This window comes from Salvia hispanica, chromosome 4, assembly GCF_029641045.1.
Source record: "Salvia hispanica isolate PSC_SH4W2 chromosome 4, Shi_PSC_v1, whole genome shotgun sequence".
Lineage (NCBI taxonomy): Eukaryota > Viridiplantae > Streptophyta > Magnoliopsida > Lamiales > Lamiaceae > Salvia > Salvia hispanica.
In genome coordinates this window covers 48,288,431-48,305,011 of record NC_142695.1, presented here as the reverse complement: position 1 = coordinate 48,305,011, position 16,581 = coordinate 48,288,431, and the positions used below count along the sequence as shown (strand labels likewise).

The following is a 16,581-nucleotide window of genomic DNA, read 5'->3' as shown; positions in this document are numbered from 1 at the left end:
TTTACTTTACCACAAATAAATTCAAATTAGAGTATTGATAACTTTTATTGAATGATAGGATTTTAATATGCTAAAAGTCATAATATAATTTTAAATTAGTTAGTATTTGATTAAACACGTTAAATAAAATATTTAAGAAAATGATACTTAATGATTTAAGTTAATATTCTCTTCATCCCACAATAAGAATTACATTTGATGTATGCATATGTTTTAAGAAGATCCCATAATAAGCATTACATTTGATGTATGCATATGTTTTTAAGAAGTGTAAAAATGGTGGGGTGAAAAGAAGAATATTGGAATATGAAGTAGCTCACTTTTTATATTGATTTTTAAAAAAAGTGAGTGAAGTGAATTAGTAGATAGTGAGATATACTTATCATTTATGGTAAAAATGAAATCAGATTCTCATTGTAGTATGGACAGAAATAACAAAATGTGACTTTTATTGTAGAACGAATGAAATACTACTACTAATTACTAATAAAGTACTCCAAAGAACATGCGCTTTGGGTTTGACATGGCTTTTAATATGAAATTGGTAAAGTAAGAAAAAAGTAGAGAAAAAAAGTAGTTAAAGTATTATTAGTGAAGAATGAGTCTCACCTCATTAGTGATAAAAGACTTTCCAAAATTGGAAAGTGCATATTCTTGTGGGATATGCTAAAAAGAAAATAATGCATATTCTTGTGGGACGGAGGGAGTAGTAATTAAGTATAGTTAAGAGATAGTAATAGAGTAGAGTAGATAAGGAAGAAATAATTAAAGTAAAAAAACATAGTCATAAATTACAAAAAGAAAATATGTGAAAAGAATAGTTATATTTTTTTAAAAAGTGAATTGACAGCCAAAAAAAGGAGGGCAGAGAGTGCAACGTTATTTTTAAGAGTTGAATTATACACCGACATCTTAGCAGAATGCTAGTGCAAGTTAGAGATGCCCAAGGTTTTCGGTTCCGGCGGTTAACCGCGAAACCGGAACCGCCGGTTCCGGTTCGGAACCGGAACCGTGACAATAATCTTGAACCGGAACCGTGATAATTTGAACCGCGGGCCGGTTCCGGTTCCAAATTTAATGAACCGAAACCGTCACCGAACCGCCGGTTCCGGACGGTTCCGAACCGCCGGTTAACCGGCGGTTTCACGGTTCCGGCGACGTTTTCGAGGCGGCCAGCTATCGGTAGGATGGTCGGCTTTTTCAGGCGGTTTTGCAGGCGGTTTTTTACCAAAACCGCCGGTTAACCGTGAAAACCGGCGGTTAACCGCCAAACCGGCGGTTTTCGGTTTTGGCGCGGAACACAAGGCTGACACGTTGCAGCTTCGATGGGATGTTTGAGTGCAGGTGGTCAGACGGTTTGTTGACCAAACCGGCGGTTTCGGGTGTAAAACCGGCGGTTAACCGGCGGTTCCGGCGGTTAACCGGCGGTTCCGGCGGTTTTTGACCGTTTTAATTTTTTTTTTTTTTTTTTTTTTTTAAATTCGAATTTTGAATTCAATTTCAGATTTCCCCCCAAATTTTTATCTATAAATACCCCCCTCTATCCTCACTTACATTTACCCCACTCTTGTGTTAATAAGAGTTTCTCTCTTCAATCTCCCAATTCTCTCTCTTTGTCTCCCATTTCTCATTGTGCTATTTGTGCTTTCATTTGAATTATTCAAGTGCTACTCTTATATTACGCATTGTTATACTTGATCTATAGTTCTATAAGTTGTCTTTCTCAATTGCTAAAACAAAAAAAAAATTATAAGTCCATATTTCTACTATAATTCCATAAACTATCAAGATGTCTTCATCCCGAGAAGGTCGTATTGATAAGGGAAAAGGAAAGTCCAAGAGGCCAAGTCGAAAATCCGTTATTGATGAGATTTCTCAAAGGAACATGGATATGTGGCAGGTTAATATTTATTATCTACTAATATTATTAATTATGAATTACATTACATTATTGTTCATAATGTTATTTGATACTTTCGCTACAAATATTATTTTGTAGAATCGAGAAGAGCAAGATATGGCCAATGCTATTGCTCTCTCCCGCTCTCAATCCCAAGGCGGACGTGGATATGGAGGCGATGCTTATGTTGGTAGTGGTAGTGGTGCTCCCGGTCCCGGTGCCTATTCTCAACAAATTCCAACCCCGGTGAATCTTGATGACGACGATGATGACGAGGAGGAAGAGGAAGAGGAGGAGGCGGAAGAGGAACAACAACAAGAAATGCCACCCCCACCCCCACCACCAAGGAGTCGTCGTGGTCGTGGTCGTGGTCGTGGACATCCTCCTCAGCCTCAACCTCCTAAACCAGTTGAAAGGACTTTAACCTCAGATATCATGGTCAAACATTTCAAGAAGGTACGAGATAGTACCGATCCGAACACTTTTAATGTGTATTGCAACTATTGTGAAAACGTATACACATTACGAAAGAGTGGAGGATATGGTACATTTACCCGTCACATGGAGAAAGCGCATCCGGTCGAGTTTGGTATCGCTCCAACCCAAACTCAACTCAACTTTCAACATGGAGGCGGGACCGGGAGTGGGACGGGTTCATCCCAAACATCAGGTATGTGTAGCAATACTCTTTTAAAATATGATCATAAAAATGCTCTTAATGTGATGTCTAGATTTGCTGTGATGAAACATTTTCCATTCAATGCTTTTGATAACGATGCTTTTGAGTCGAGTATGCGACAAGTTTATAATGCCGCTGCAAGAAAATTGAGTCGAACTTCTATGACTCGAGCTGTTGTTAGACAATGCATGGAAAAGAAGGTGCAATTAGGTACGTTTATTGTTAACTTGGGTCATAAAGTTTCGATTTGCTCTGATGTGTGGACTGATTGTTTTTGCAAAAATTCATATATGGGCATTACTGTGCATTTCGTTGATCATAGTTGGACTTTGAACAAACGTTTGATTGCATTTCGGGAATTTCCCGCACCACACACTGCACAAGCAATTGCTCAATTGATCATTCAAGTTTTGAATGAATTTCAATTGATCAATAAAATTTTTTCTGTTGGTTTTGATAATGCAAGTGCTAACACTGCTAGTATAGATGATCTCATCAGTGCATGTTCTCCTGTTATTGATGGCAAATATTTTCATGTGCGATGTATTGCTCATATTTTGAATTTGTGTGTTCAAGATGCGATCGATTTGTGGCAAAAGTATGTTGATCCTATTAGAACTGCTGTTAAATTGATTCATAACAAAGCTCCTATTGGTAGAGCTTGGAAGAAATATTGTCATAGCAAGCAGTGCAGGTACACCAATTTTCGTTTGGATGTTTCAACTCGTTGGAACTCGACGTACGATATGTTGGAGTCGACTTTGAACCACATTGAGTATTTATGTGATTTTTTTAGAACTTGCCCGCATGTTCCTTCTGATTTGCTTTTGATACCCTCTTGTTGGGACCACAGCATGGATTTGTTTCGATTATTCCAAGCTTTCAAAAATGCCACTGTTGAGTTATCCGGTGTTTATTATCCTACTTCTGTGCGTGTTTTGGAGCATTGCATGTATGTGGCAATTGGTTTTAAGACATGTGTGAAAAATACTCAATTCATTGAGTTGAAGGCTATTTTGTTTTATATGGTTGAAAAATGGTTGAAATATTTTGCGCGTATTCCAAATGTGTTCTTGATTGCAAAATGCTTGGATCCAAAGTGGAAGTTGCATGGTGTGCATAAAATTTTAGACATGTATTATGGTTGTTTGCACGATTTGGATTTTTCTCAACTTCGCGAAATGGGCTTGACAAGAGGAGAAAGCTTCGAACTAAATCTTCCGAATGTTGAAGAAATCAAACTAAGGTTAGATAGTGCGCTTCGTGCTCTCTTCGGGGAATATGAAATGCGATATAACACCATTCACCAGGTACGTGCTCCTCCTAGTCCTTCGACATTTGATTTTGGTGGCGGGAATTATAGCAATGTCATGATTGATCCCGATGTAGTATCACAATTGCAAGATCTATACGGTGCTACAACCAATAGGACTAGAGCTACTAGTGAGTTAGATATATATTTGGAATCGCGCTCTATTTTTCAAAATCCAGGTCCCCCTACTCAACAAATTGACGTCCTTGATTGGTGGGGAACACATGACAAAGAGTTTCCGATACTTTCGATAATGGCTAAGGAGATTTTCGCCGTTCCCGCTTCCACCGTCGCCGTGGAGCAAGCTTTTAGTGTCGGCGGTTGTGTCCTAGACGACAAAAGGAGCAATCTCTCCGCCAAAAACATGGAAGCCACTATGTTACTTGATGATTGGGCAAAGGCGGACATGAGAGCACAAGAGCCGGATTTCGACTTTCGTGTAGAGAGTGATGGTGAAGAGTTTTCCACCGATGACGAGGTCGGAAGCGAAGGCGCTCAACAATATCAATGACGGGGGGGCGGTGAACAGCGAGCACGGCCGGCCAAAAAGGTAAGCAAGGTAAGAGAACTACGTGGGCTTTGATTCCTCAATAAAATTGTGGATACGTAGGCAACTCAACTTAAATTTGAAAAGTTTAACTTTGAAAGTTTAAGTTGAGTTCAAGCCCTTTTCAATTTTTTCCTTTTTCCCCCCATTTCATGGTTTTTTTTATTTATGTTCCGACGACACTTGTAAATTATATCACATTGTTGTATTATTGTAATGTATTGACAATTGTATTATTGTAATGTATTGACAATTGTATTATTGTAATGTATTGTTGTTCGTTACAAGTTACAACTCAAATTCAATAAAATTGATATGATTTTCACCTTATTCGTCTTATTTCAATTTAAATTATCCATTGCCTTGTTCCAATTTATTGTATAAATCCAAAATTCCAAATTATATAAGCAAAAAAAAAAAAAAAAAAAAAACCGTTGGAACCGCCAAAACCGAACCGGAACCGTGAGAACCGTACAAAAACCGGCGGTTCGGAACCGGAACCGGAACCGCCGGTTTTGGAACCGGAACCGGAACCGTCAAAAAGCCTCACGGTTCGGTTCCGGTTCCACATTTTGCGAAACCGGAACCGGCGGTTCCGAACCGGAACCGCCGGTTTACGAACCGTGGGCATCTCTGAGTGCAACAGTTGACAGGTAAGTGGTAATGAATTTTAAATATAAATATAATAAGCTCTACCAATATTATATACAGAATATTTAAATATTTTTCTCATACCAAATTCATAAAGGATCTCAATACATTTGATAAAAGACTGCGATCTGACGCCTTCGATAAATAAATTATTTAGTTCAAATTATAGTATAATCTCCGAGGGCGTCGCCGGTATTTCGTGACTGGTTCCGCCGGCGGTGTCGCGGCGGCTCCGGTTGTGATCAATAATATTTATCCGGCGAGAGATATTATTCTGCAGCGAAAATGGTGAATGCAATGGTGGAAAGAGCAACGAGCGACATGCTGATCGGTCCAGATTGGGCGAGAAATATCGAGATCTGCGATATTTGCAATGCGGATCCCGCGTAATTCTCTCAAGTTGCATATACTAGTTTTTAGTGTAATCATTGCTTGGATTTCCTTTTTTCCAGCATCCTTTTTGCGTTAGTCTGCATTTGATTTGATTTTAAATGGAAATCAAGCTTCATAATTGTGTTTGGAATGATTAGAAGTGTTGATTTAGCTGGTCAGCAGAAATGGAGATGTTCATGATGATTTTAGAATGTCACCGACTTGAACTACTGATTGATCTCGTTTATAATTTTAGGATGTCTACTACAGTTTGAAGTCATGTTACGCATCATAATGTATCATATTGATATGAATAGATGATCAAGTGACCTACTTTCCTTTTGACGATTAGTTAAAATAATTTATGTTGCCTGAGTAGTTTGTATTCCAGAGTGTGTAACGAAAAATTGAGGTATAAGGTAGTTGGTTTTGCACTATTGGATTTGGAAGGGGGAAGCTATCTATAGATCTGGGAGGATCTATATCACCATGATAATTGAACTGATTTAGTTTCTTTCATTCATGCTGAATGCTAGAAATTTGTGAATTTGTAGCTTCACCTCTTTATGTGCATTCTAGTTGTTTTTATTGCGAAAGCATAGCACATTCCTTCTGTGAGCTCATGGTCTCTCTTGTTTGTATCAGACAAGCAAAAGATGTTGTAAAAGGTATAAAGAATCGCCTACGTAGCAAACGGCCCAAAGTCCAGCTCCTTGCCCTGACTGTAAGCTTGACTTTTCTTTCATTAACATTTTGCTGGTCCTGTAGTAACAGTAACCATAATTGCTAAAAGTCAAAATTAGGGTGCAAATTGAGAGTACACGTGCATAGCTCAATCATCAATTCTCATTTCTATTAAGTTATACACGGCAATAAAGATTTCCTTAAAAACATTTAGTAGAAGAGTTCTTACCCTATGACTTAAAAGTGTTGAAAGAATTATCCACAACTAAAGAACCTTTATGGGAAATGTATCTGATTTCCTGCAGTTGATGAAATGTTAATAATTGGGGTCTTGTTTTGTGTTCTAGTTATTGGAGACAATTGTTAAGAACTGTGGTGATATTGTCCATATGCTTGTTGCTGAGAGGGAGTTGCCACGTGAGATGGTGAAAATTGCGAAGAAGAAGGTAGTTAGTCACGATTGTGGCCCTTAGATTCCTTTCCAAAAGTTGTTAGAATTTCTAATGACTCAAAATTCCTTGTTACAGCCGGACTTTCATGTGAAAGAGAAGATATTAATATTAATAAATACTTGGCAAGAAGCCTTTGGAGGACCAAGGGCAAGATATACCCAATACTTTGCAGCTTATCAAGAGTTGTTGGTATGTGGCGCTAGCATATTCATGACTTACGCATTGCTTGGTGGTTTACATTTTTTCATGTCCAACATATCCGATGTTGCTTATTTCTGCAACCTGTGGCCTTTTTCCAGCGCCTCGGAGCAGTTTTCCCCCGAATTTCTGAGACGTCAATACCTGTTTTTGCTCCGCCATCTAACCTACATAATGTCGGTAATTCTGAGTCTAGACCGCCTCCAGCTGATTCATCTGTTGAACCTGAATTTCCAACATTGAGGTGCATTTTTCTTAAGTTCTCCCTATCTGAATAGAGTTTTTAGCAAGTCCTTAAATACCTGGTGGCCTTATCTGATATTTTCAGAATTGAAACTACAGAGTAATTTAATGGTTTTCATACCTCTATTAGCATCTTTTTATTGTCTTTGTGATTGGAAATTATCCGTGTAAAAAGTTGATGGTAGATCTTTCTATGTTAGCCCGACAGAAATTGAAAATGCACGCGGTATTTTGGATGGCCTTGCTGAAATGCTGAACACTATAGGCCCTGATAACAAAGAGGTATGATGAATTATACTTGGTTATGTTGAATATCTGACCGTCAGTCTTTACAGCTGGCATAGCTTAGTCCAAATTACCTCTTTATGCTGGTCTCATGGAAGCGAAATTGGCTGCTTAATGGCTACCATGTTACAGACTAATTTAAATATAGTATTATGAAATTTTAAGAATTTCTTTTTAAATTTTTTTAAAAATTCTTTTTTTAATTTTGTTTTCTTGGTGGCAGGATGTAAAGCAAGATCTCATTATTGATCTGGTGAAAAAATGCCGTACCTATAAGCTTAGAGTGGTACATCTTGTTAACTCAACAACGTAAGACCTGTGGTTTCTAGTTTTCAATATGGGTATAAAATTATTTTGTAGGAGCTCAATGTTGTACTTCAATGCATGTTGTGTGATGCACAAATGTATGGAAACTGCCCAAAATACATTAAAGCTGTCTTTGACTAAGCATCCTGCTAATGATGTGGCTGTGCATGATCATACTTGTGGTTTGATTAAAGGCCCTTTCAATGTTTCTATGATGTAGGGATGAATCGCTATTATGTCAAGGACTCGCTCTAAACGATGATTTGCAACGTATTTTGGCTAAACATGAATTAATTTCTTCTGGCTCTATCCCTGTTCAATCAGAGAACAAAAAACCTGAACCTGCTCAAGCCTTGGTCAACATTGATGCTCCTCTCATTGACACTGGTGATAAACAATCAGAAAAAGGGTAATTTCAGCTGGCCAACTATGAAATATTTTGATGTCGGAATTTCCCAACTTGTTTGAGATTGAATTTGGTTGTATCTATCATTTAAGACGCAATTATCGCTTTCAGATCGATGTCCGAAAGTAATTTAGAGGGACAGTTGCTGCTTACACTCACTGCTCCTCCAGCAACTAATAACCAATTGACAACTACAGCAAAAGTTGATCTTTTGAGCGGAGATGATTTCAACTTGCTGACAGCAGACTCTCTGGCACTTGTTCCATTGACGGAGCCTCAGCCGCCGAGCCCAGTTGCATCCCAAAAGAATATTCTTGCTCTGGTCGATATGTATCCACAGAGTGACATTCAATCCTTAAATCCCAATGGGCAAGCCTATTCTTCATTGCCTCCTTTTCAGCAACAAAGTAGTGGTCAATCTCCACAACCGTCTCTACCCCCTAACGGAAGCGCTTCAAGTCCATTGGTAGCTCAACATGACCAGTTGACTTACTCGCAAGGACCTGCCTTCACATGGAATGGCCAGACGAACCAGCAACAACTGCCAGACTCACCAATATATGGTAACTATTGAAATTTCTCCGGCTGGAAGATCCCATTGTGTGAATCTAACAAGCCGTGATCTAAACTTATTGTTTGATGCTATCATGTTTGTTTGTTTCTGTCCACTTTTTTTGGGATCAACTCTCATTCTCAGAGGAAGCACACTCCATCCTAATTAAAGCCTAAGTTGGGATTAATATGTCCTAATTGGGGATTAATAAAACCATAATCGGAGATTGATGAACCCTAATTGGAGTGGATGAACACAGTTTTTTCTTCTGCAAAAATCTGAGTTCATATATTTCTATTGATAGGTTCTGAAAGTAGCAGTGCTTTTCCACCTCCTCCTTGGGAAGCCCAGCTGGACAACAGCATCTCAGCCATTAGCCAACCTCAAGAATCACAAGTTACACAAGCAGCAGCCAACGGCTTCCAGCCCTTGCCTAGTGGGGCCTACATCCCACGGCCCGAAACAGAGTCAAATAACCCGGTGGTCAGACCATATATGTATCCAAGCCACCTCAGCAACCAGATGATGGGGGGCATGCAACCACCCATGGGCATGTATCATCAACCAATGCAATTTGAACACATGGGGTACACATATTCCCAACAGATGTACAACAACCAAATGGCCAGCTACGGATATGGCTATAGCCCGGAGCAGATGCACAATGCCCAGTATCTCGAACAGAATATGTCTGGCTTGTCACTGAGGGACAGCGGTGCAACTTCTTACAATGCATCGGCACTGGCTTATGTTCCGTCTGGAAAGCCGATGAAGCCGGAGGACAAGCTCTTCAAAGACCTTGTTGACATCACCATATTCAAACCAGCAAAAGCCACAGTAGGTTGAACTAGGAGTTTGTGACACCTGCTCTGTATCATAATTCCTTTTTACCCATTTCTGGCTCATTTTTTAGTATTTCTATTTGTTTGATACGCATTGTTTGTATTGGCCGCCTGCATTGACCCCATCCCTCATTCCCTCTGTATCTCTCTCACACACACATTATTTTTTGTAATGCAAGTACAATTCGACGTTATTATTTGTATAAATCACACATTATATGTTTGTAATGGAAGTGAAAAGGTTGTTTAAACTTACTTAGTGTATTTCAGTGGCACCATTATTAACGGAGGGAAATTTTGGATAATACCCGCGGTATTTTTTAACTTGTTTCAAGATTAATAATAGTATTACGGAGTACGGACAATAATCAATAGTGCTCCTGAAAATTATGACAAAATTGCAAAGATTGAGAAATAAATATGTTAGGAAAATGAAGAACTATCAACAAAAAATTGTAATTAAAATTAAAAAAAAAAAAAACAGTAGGGAATTTCTTTTGTCATTGACAATTTTAAAATTTCAATTCAAAAACTAAAATAAAGATGCATTAAAGTAGAATATCAAACTTGTTTTGAACACTGAATCGCCTTTGTCTGAAAACTGATTAAAATATTGTTGTATACAAAACACAAGTTTCAAATGAAGCGCAAAAAGAATTTTAATGACTATAAATAAATAAGCTTTGAAAATACAGAAATCAATTAAACACCAATTTCTCTTTTGTTTGCTTCCTCTCTTGATTATCAGTTGAGTAAAGGTCAAATATGGTCCCTAATATATGACCGTTTTATCAATTTGGTCCTTAACATTATCATTTTGATTATTTGGTCCCTCACAAATAAACTCGGACCCAAATCGATCCTCACTTAACAGAGCCGTCAAATTACTAATGGTAATTAATTATACCTAATTATAATTCTTTTCCTATTAGTAAAATTGGAAAAAAAAGATAGTATCAGTTGCAAAATAAAATAAATAATTTATAATTTAATAGGAATTAAGAATTATAATTAGGTATAATTAATTATCATTAGTAATTTAATATAGTCAAATTGCAATCACCGTCTATTTTTTGACGGTTGTGAGGACCGATTCGGGTCTGAGTTTATTTGTGAGGGACCAAATAATCAAAATGATAATGTTAATGACCAAATTGATAAAACGGCTATATGTTATGAACCACGTCTGGCCTTTACTCTTATCAGTTTAACGCTGAGTTTCCAATTTCTTGATCGCCTTAAACAGTAAAATTCCGATTCCCTTCCCCCCCCCCCCCCAATTTGTTTCTAATTAGAGCAAGTAGATGTAATATGGGGTTCAAGAATTTCCGTCTCTGTTTATTCGGTTTGAGAAAACTGTTTCATAATACATCTGGAATTTCTCCGCCCATAAAGAATAACTTTTTTTTTTTTTTTTTCCTTCTTATTCTGGGGATGTATCATGTATGGTGATGAGTTGTTGGATTTTATATGGAGTAACTCAATTGCTGAGGCTATATGATAATCTCGACTTAATGCAGCTCTTATTATATCATTGAGGGCGCATTAATTTCAATTATTAGGCCTCATAATGCAGGTTAGTTTTGCTCTCTTGAACTTCAATTCATTGCTTTCAATTGTGTTTTAGTGAATTTGATCAAATGTTCGGATTTAGGCGTCTAGGGCTAGGCTTTTCAAGGAATACAAAGAAGTGCAGAGAGATAAATCAGCTGATCCTGATAATCAATTGGTGTGTGATGAATCAAATATATTTAAATGGACAGCTCTTATAAAGGTGGTTTGGATTTCCCACGTTTTCATTCAAGGAACAAGAAACATTGAGGATTTGAATATTTGAATCAGTTGGTTGATTTTGTTGGTGTGTGTTTAGGGGCCATCCTTATGAAGGTGGAATTTTCCAGCTTGTATTCACTGTGCCTGAGCATTATCCTCTGCAGCCCCCTCAAGTTCGGTTTTTGACTAAGATCTTCCATCCTAATGTGCATTTCAAGGTAGTCTATCTTGTCTTGGACTGTCGTAGATGCTGTAGTTTCAATAGATATGTTTCTTGCTATTGTATTGCGTGATTGTTTAATGGCAATGAGCATGAAATGTTTGGTGATTTCTGTAGTTATATAAAGTCTTTTTCTCGATTGAGTAATGTTAGTGTTGGAAGTGATGTGTATAACTAACGATGGAGTGGAACTGCTGAAATGGAGCACTTGATAGAGCTCCTAATCAAGTTTTTGTCTGTTTGCATGCTGTTTTTTGCTCAATTAGCCGGTTAATTGCTGAATGATATTGCTCAATAAGAGGTTGGATTTGGGGTTCAACAAGTATGAAATGAATTTTTCTTTTTTTTTTTATTATGATCATGATGATATATAGTCTTGGTTTTGTAGTTGATAGGCCTTTTCCATACCATTGTTGGTTGATTTGTTGTTACTGGTCAAGCTAAGTATCTCTGACTGTTATCATGTGTCGGGACAATGCTGAGTCAAGTGGTGGTGTCTGAAAGATGGAAAAGCACAGGCTCCCGACATGAAAAAACTAGGATGTACTTGAGCATCCACAATGGCTTTAGGCCAGCCATATGCCAGCCACTCTCTCTCCTTGTCACGTCAGCAACACTAAAAATTCACCTGCCACATCAGATTTAGGCCAGCCATAGGCCAGCCGCAATAAAAATAATTCAAAAAATACTACATTTACGGAATTAAAATTATGATTAAATTACGAAATTAAATTTACGAGAAATATATGAGAAAATCCATTAATTGCCTTTAAAAAAATACATAGATAAAAATAAACGTACATAGATAAAAAAAAATTACATAAAAAAGAAAAAAACCTATCGCCGTGCAGTCCTCTGTGCCCACAACTCTTCAATTATATCCTTTTGGAGTTGAATATGAGCTTCCACTTGGCGCATGTCGGCATATTCCTTGAGGCAGCCAGCTTCATCGAGAGGTACCCCACGTCGTACGCTAGGAGTGGTCGTTCCGTGGCTTGGACCGGCTTCATCGTCATTGGCCCAACTAGTGAGTTGTACGCCTTCGTCTTCGACGATCATGTTGTGCATGATAATGCAGGCGTACATTATTTTAGAAACGCATTTGACATCCCACAAACGCGTTGGACCCTTAATTGCCGCCCATCGAGACTGGAGCACACCAAATGCGCGCTCCACGTCCTTGCGCGCCGACTCCTGCCGTTTCGCAAAGTAGGCCTTCCTTTCATCACTTGCGTGTCTTCTTCACAAATACAGGCCACCTAGGGTATATCCCATCCGCCAAGTAGTAGCTCATATCATGCCGGTTGTCGTTGGCCACAAATGAGACGGCTGGACCGATGCCCTGACACTTCTCGTTGAAGAGGGGCGATGAGTTCAGGACGTTGAGGTCGTTGTTCAACCCGGCTACCCCAAAATACGCATGCCAGATCCATAGCCGGTAATCAGCTACGGCCTCGAGGATCATCGTGGGATTCTTTGACTTGTAGCCGGTCGTGTAGGCCCCCTTCCAGGCAGTCGGACAGTTCTTCCACTCCCAATGCATACAATCTATGCTGCCTAACATCCCGGGGAACCCATGCTGCTCCCCGTGCATCTGCATCAAATTCTGACAATCTTGGGGAGTAGGGCTTCGAAGGTACTGCTCACCGAAAATCTTTATCACGCCCTGACAGAAAAACTTCAGACATTGCAGAGAAGTCGTCTCACCGATGTGGAGGTACTCATCCCACATGTTTGCCGCGCCTCCGTAGGCCAACTGTCTGATTGTCGACGTGCACTTTTGGATAGGGGTATGGCCGGGTCTGCCAGCCGCATCGTGCCTGAAGCGGAAACACATATATCGACGCTCCAAAGCGTCAACGATACGCATAAACAACTCCCTGCGCATTCTAAAACGCCGCCTGAACATGTGTGCGGGAAACCGCGGGTTCTCTGAAAAGTAGTCGTCATATAGCCGCTGATGTGCAGCTACGTGATCCCAATCTATCACTGCTCGGTGGTGGACAACCGGTGGAGGGTGAGGTACCGCCTGCTGTTCCACCCGTCGCATGTACCGCTCCATCTCGCGGTTCATGTAGGCCTCCATAGCCTCGTTCATCTGCCGTTCGTACTCCTTAGCATCCCCACCACTACCACCGCTACAACCACTACTACCACCGCTACCACCCGCGTTACTCATCGCTCAATGATGCTCTTGTACAGAAAGTTAGAGAGAGAGAAAACTCGTTAAAACAAGTGGTGCAAATAAAAATGAAACTAAAATCGCTTATATATAGGTTTTCAAAAAAAAAACCAAAAAAAAATGAAAATAGGCGCTGGCCGATCGGCACGCCACAATGGCGGCCAGCGCATCGGCCAGCGCCACTGAATCGGCTAGCCCACGCCGATTTTCTAGCCGATTCGCCGCTGGCCAATTGCAATGGTTCGGCTAGCCGATTGGCCAGCTCCGCGAATCAGCTAGTCGGTCGGCTGGCCGGCACTATGGATGCTCTTATAGATAGGTTCTAGAAAGACAAAGGAATGACTTTAGACATAGTTCCTATTTCTTCAGCGAATTGTAGTATTCCTCGTGTATGCACTGCTGGATTATTCGTGGTGAAACGCTTCCTAACTCGTTGGTTCCTAGTTTGTAAGCTTGGCTTTTATAATTAGAAGACGTAGTTTCTCCCCACACTTATGATTAGACAATAGAATTTGATACAATTGCTCTGGTTATGATATTGTTTCCTTCAATTTATGCATACGGGTGAGATTTGCCTTGATATCTTGAAGAATGCTTGGAGCCCTGAAGAGTCCTCTTTTCTTTTTGGAGTGTCTAGAAGCTAATGATGATTAGTGAAAGCGTGTTCTAAAAAAAAATACTGAAGAAAACCCTCGGTCCAAGAAATCCGCTAGACACTGGTCTAGGAACTCAGAGGACCTTGAGCTACCTGTCGTCGGGCACACAATCACTTCCTTAACTCCTTCTTCAAAAACCCTCAACCCGTTTAGCTAAAAGAAACTAGTACGTGGAAGTAGGGATCGAATCCACAGAGATGAATGCGCAAGTAAACATGTTCAAGGATTTGGGGACTATTTTTGTGTTGGCTGCTGCCACGCAATTTAGGGTTGAGCTTTTTATCCTAGACTTGGTAATTAAAATACGCTACTCTAACAACTGGATCGAAAGAACTACTTCCTAAATTTACCTAGCCTGGAAAACAACTGAAGGTGGGGACCATCTTCTGAAAAGGTAGAGCAGATGAAAGGCTGAAAAATAACTAACTAAAGGATCAACTAACAACGACATCATCTTCTCCAACATTTGGCATGAAACAACCAGTAAAAACAAAGCGAGAACGTAAATCGAAACGAAGCAGATGGAATTAAAGGCAACAAAACGAAGAATAGTTAAAACTAAAGCAGATCTACGGCTACTAGACGAAGTAAAGTAAAAATTGAAAGCAAAAAATCAAAAATCCATGCACTACTCAGTTCCCCTGTTTAGATCCACACTTCGGATGCTAAATCCACTCCGGATCCAAGCATCCGAGACAAACTCCGATCAAAATCATCACCATAACTGCAGATTCGCCGATTCACCACAGATCAACAACAAATTTCCCAGATAAGTATAGAAACATCCAAGCAGAGAACAACAATCAACCTCCAAAATAAAACCTCAAAACATAGAATCAACGTAAATCAGCACAAAATCAACACCATCATGACGTAAAATAAAATTCATAGATAAACGATAAGTAGCAACGAGCAATCGACTTCAAAAACAGTGAAGTTTGACGAAAATAAAAGCGCAAAAGCTGAAACGTAAACAATTGTATCTTCGCCCTGTGTGAGGACGGTGTTGCCATAGAATTTCTCGAAAATGAACCTCTAAACTACCCCAGAATCCCCATTTTCCCAAGTGTGTGAGTGTGTGTGTGAGCTGAGAGCTAAATCATGTATATTTCGTGTGTTGCATGCTCCTTTTTATATAGGCGTGGAAGTGGGTCCAGCTTTGGACTCCCTTCGTCTAGCCATTTTCTTCTTGATTCTGCTCACTTTCCGCCTCTTTCCTTCGCTGGTCCACTGCCTTCAGTTCTTCCTGGACCTGGCGAATTCCTTCACACACCTGGCTTAAAATTTGTGTTAGACCCAGTAAATGGTGACTTTTCATCACATAACCGATGCATGAAATTAGCCTTATCAAGCCCCGCATGGACATTGCAGTCGGTCTGTAGGGCTATAATAGCGTTGATGGGTCATCCGAAGCCTGATAGCCCACTTAACTATGATATCATTGTTTGTGATATCTTTCTAGTGTCTGCGATACATATCTTCTTAGTAAACTAGACGATTCTCGTCTTGTATTACTTTGCAATACTAATTCCCTTTTGATCAATTGATATACGGTAGCAAGATCAACCATAAGTGAAAATCTTGATGCTTCTCGGTAGACCATTGTAGTTTAGTTTTTGGATATTATGAATTTTTTTTGATAAAACGTGTCAATAGTTCGCTAGAATATGATCTTTTCAAGATCCAATAGTTTGTTTTTGTTTCCTCGGGATTTAGGTGGCATTACTTCGTGCTACAACATTTTTCCAGCGTATAAATTGCAAAATTTGATCAATGTCTACTTTGCAGCATATCCAAAACTGATGGCATGGTGCATCCATAGTAATAAAATTCTTATTCTGATTAGCAAATAGGAATTGTGAACCCAAATTATACTATATGTGCGTATATTTGGATGCACGCACGTTTTTACCTTGAACTAGTTGGTCACACAGTTATCCATCCTCCTCTATTAATTCTGTGTGCAGTCGCATTCTTTCATTTCATTATGATTATCCCGGTTGATGTGGTTTTGACTTTTGTTGAAGGTAACCTTCTCCGATCAGGCGATATCCGAGGCTACTAGTCGATGGCTATGATGTATACCAGACTTGCTACCCTAGCCAAGAAGCAGTGATCAGTCTTCCAGTGATCAGCCTTCCCTCTCATAGTTCCGATTCTGCCATAAAGTCATCTATTTTTAGATACTCGTCTTCCCTCTCATAGTTTTGACTCTCTCATAACTAATGCTCTTGTGGTAGTCGGTTGCACTTATACACATCTACGTGGTACATTAAGATCCTTTATGGAGTATAATAAATATTCCTAGTCAGTAGGGAAT

General features: G+C 39.4%; 1 protein-coding gene and 1 pseudogene across 2 annotated transcripts; both read left to right on the top strand.

Moving 5' to 3' along the window:
- Window positions 1-5,162: 5,162 nt before the first annotated feature.
- Window positions 5,163-9,681, top strand: LOC125192421 (TOM1-like protein 9). The gene is made up of 10 exons (XM_048089989.2): window positions 5,163-5,475; window positions 6,107-6,185; window positions 6,493-6,591; window positions 6,673-6,786; window positions 6,897-7,039; window positions 7,239-7,320; window positions 7,547-7,632; window positions 7,850-8,038; window positions 8,147-8,598; window positions 8,893-9,681. Exons 1-10 carry the CDS (start codon window positions 5,375-5,377, stop codon window positions 9,432-9,434), a joined length of 1,887 nt encoding a protein of 628 aa, XP_047945946.2. The 5' UTR covers window positions 5,163-5,374; the 3' UTR covers window positions 9,435-9,681.
- Window positions 9,682-10,782: 1,101 nt separating this feature from the next.
- LOC125191662 (ubiquitin-conjugating enzyme E2 PEX4-like) lies at window positions 10,783-16,526 on the top strand (annotated as a pseudogene). Its single transcript, XR_016129116.1, has 6 exons — window positions 10,783-11,006; window positions 11,085-11,204; window positions 11,301-11,421; window positions 14,166-14,215; window positions 15,614-15,708; window positions 16,289-16,526. The product of XR_016129116.1 is annotated as a ubiquitin-conjugating enzyme E2 PEX4-like (transcript).
- Window positions 16,527-16,581: the final 55 nt, after the last annotated feature.

Coding starts and splice junctions, on each gene's coding strand:
- LOC125192421 (XM_048089989.2), top strand. CDS start 5,375: ATGGTGAATGCAATGGTGGAAAGAGCAACGAGCGACATGCTGATCGGT. Junction 6,186..6,492: donor TCCAGCTCCTTGCCCTGACT/GTAAGCTTGACT, acceptor TTTGTGTTCTAG/TTATTGGAGACAATTGTTAA. Junction 8,039..8,146: donor GATAAACAATCAGAAAAAGG/GTAATTTCAGCT, acceptor TATCGCTTTCAG/ATCGATGTCCGAAAGTAATT.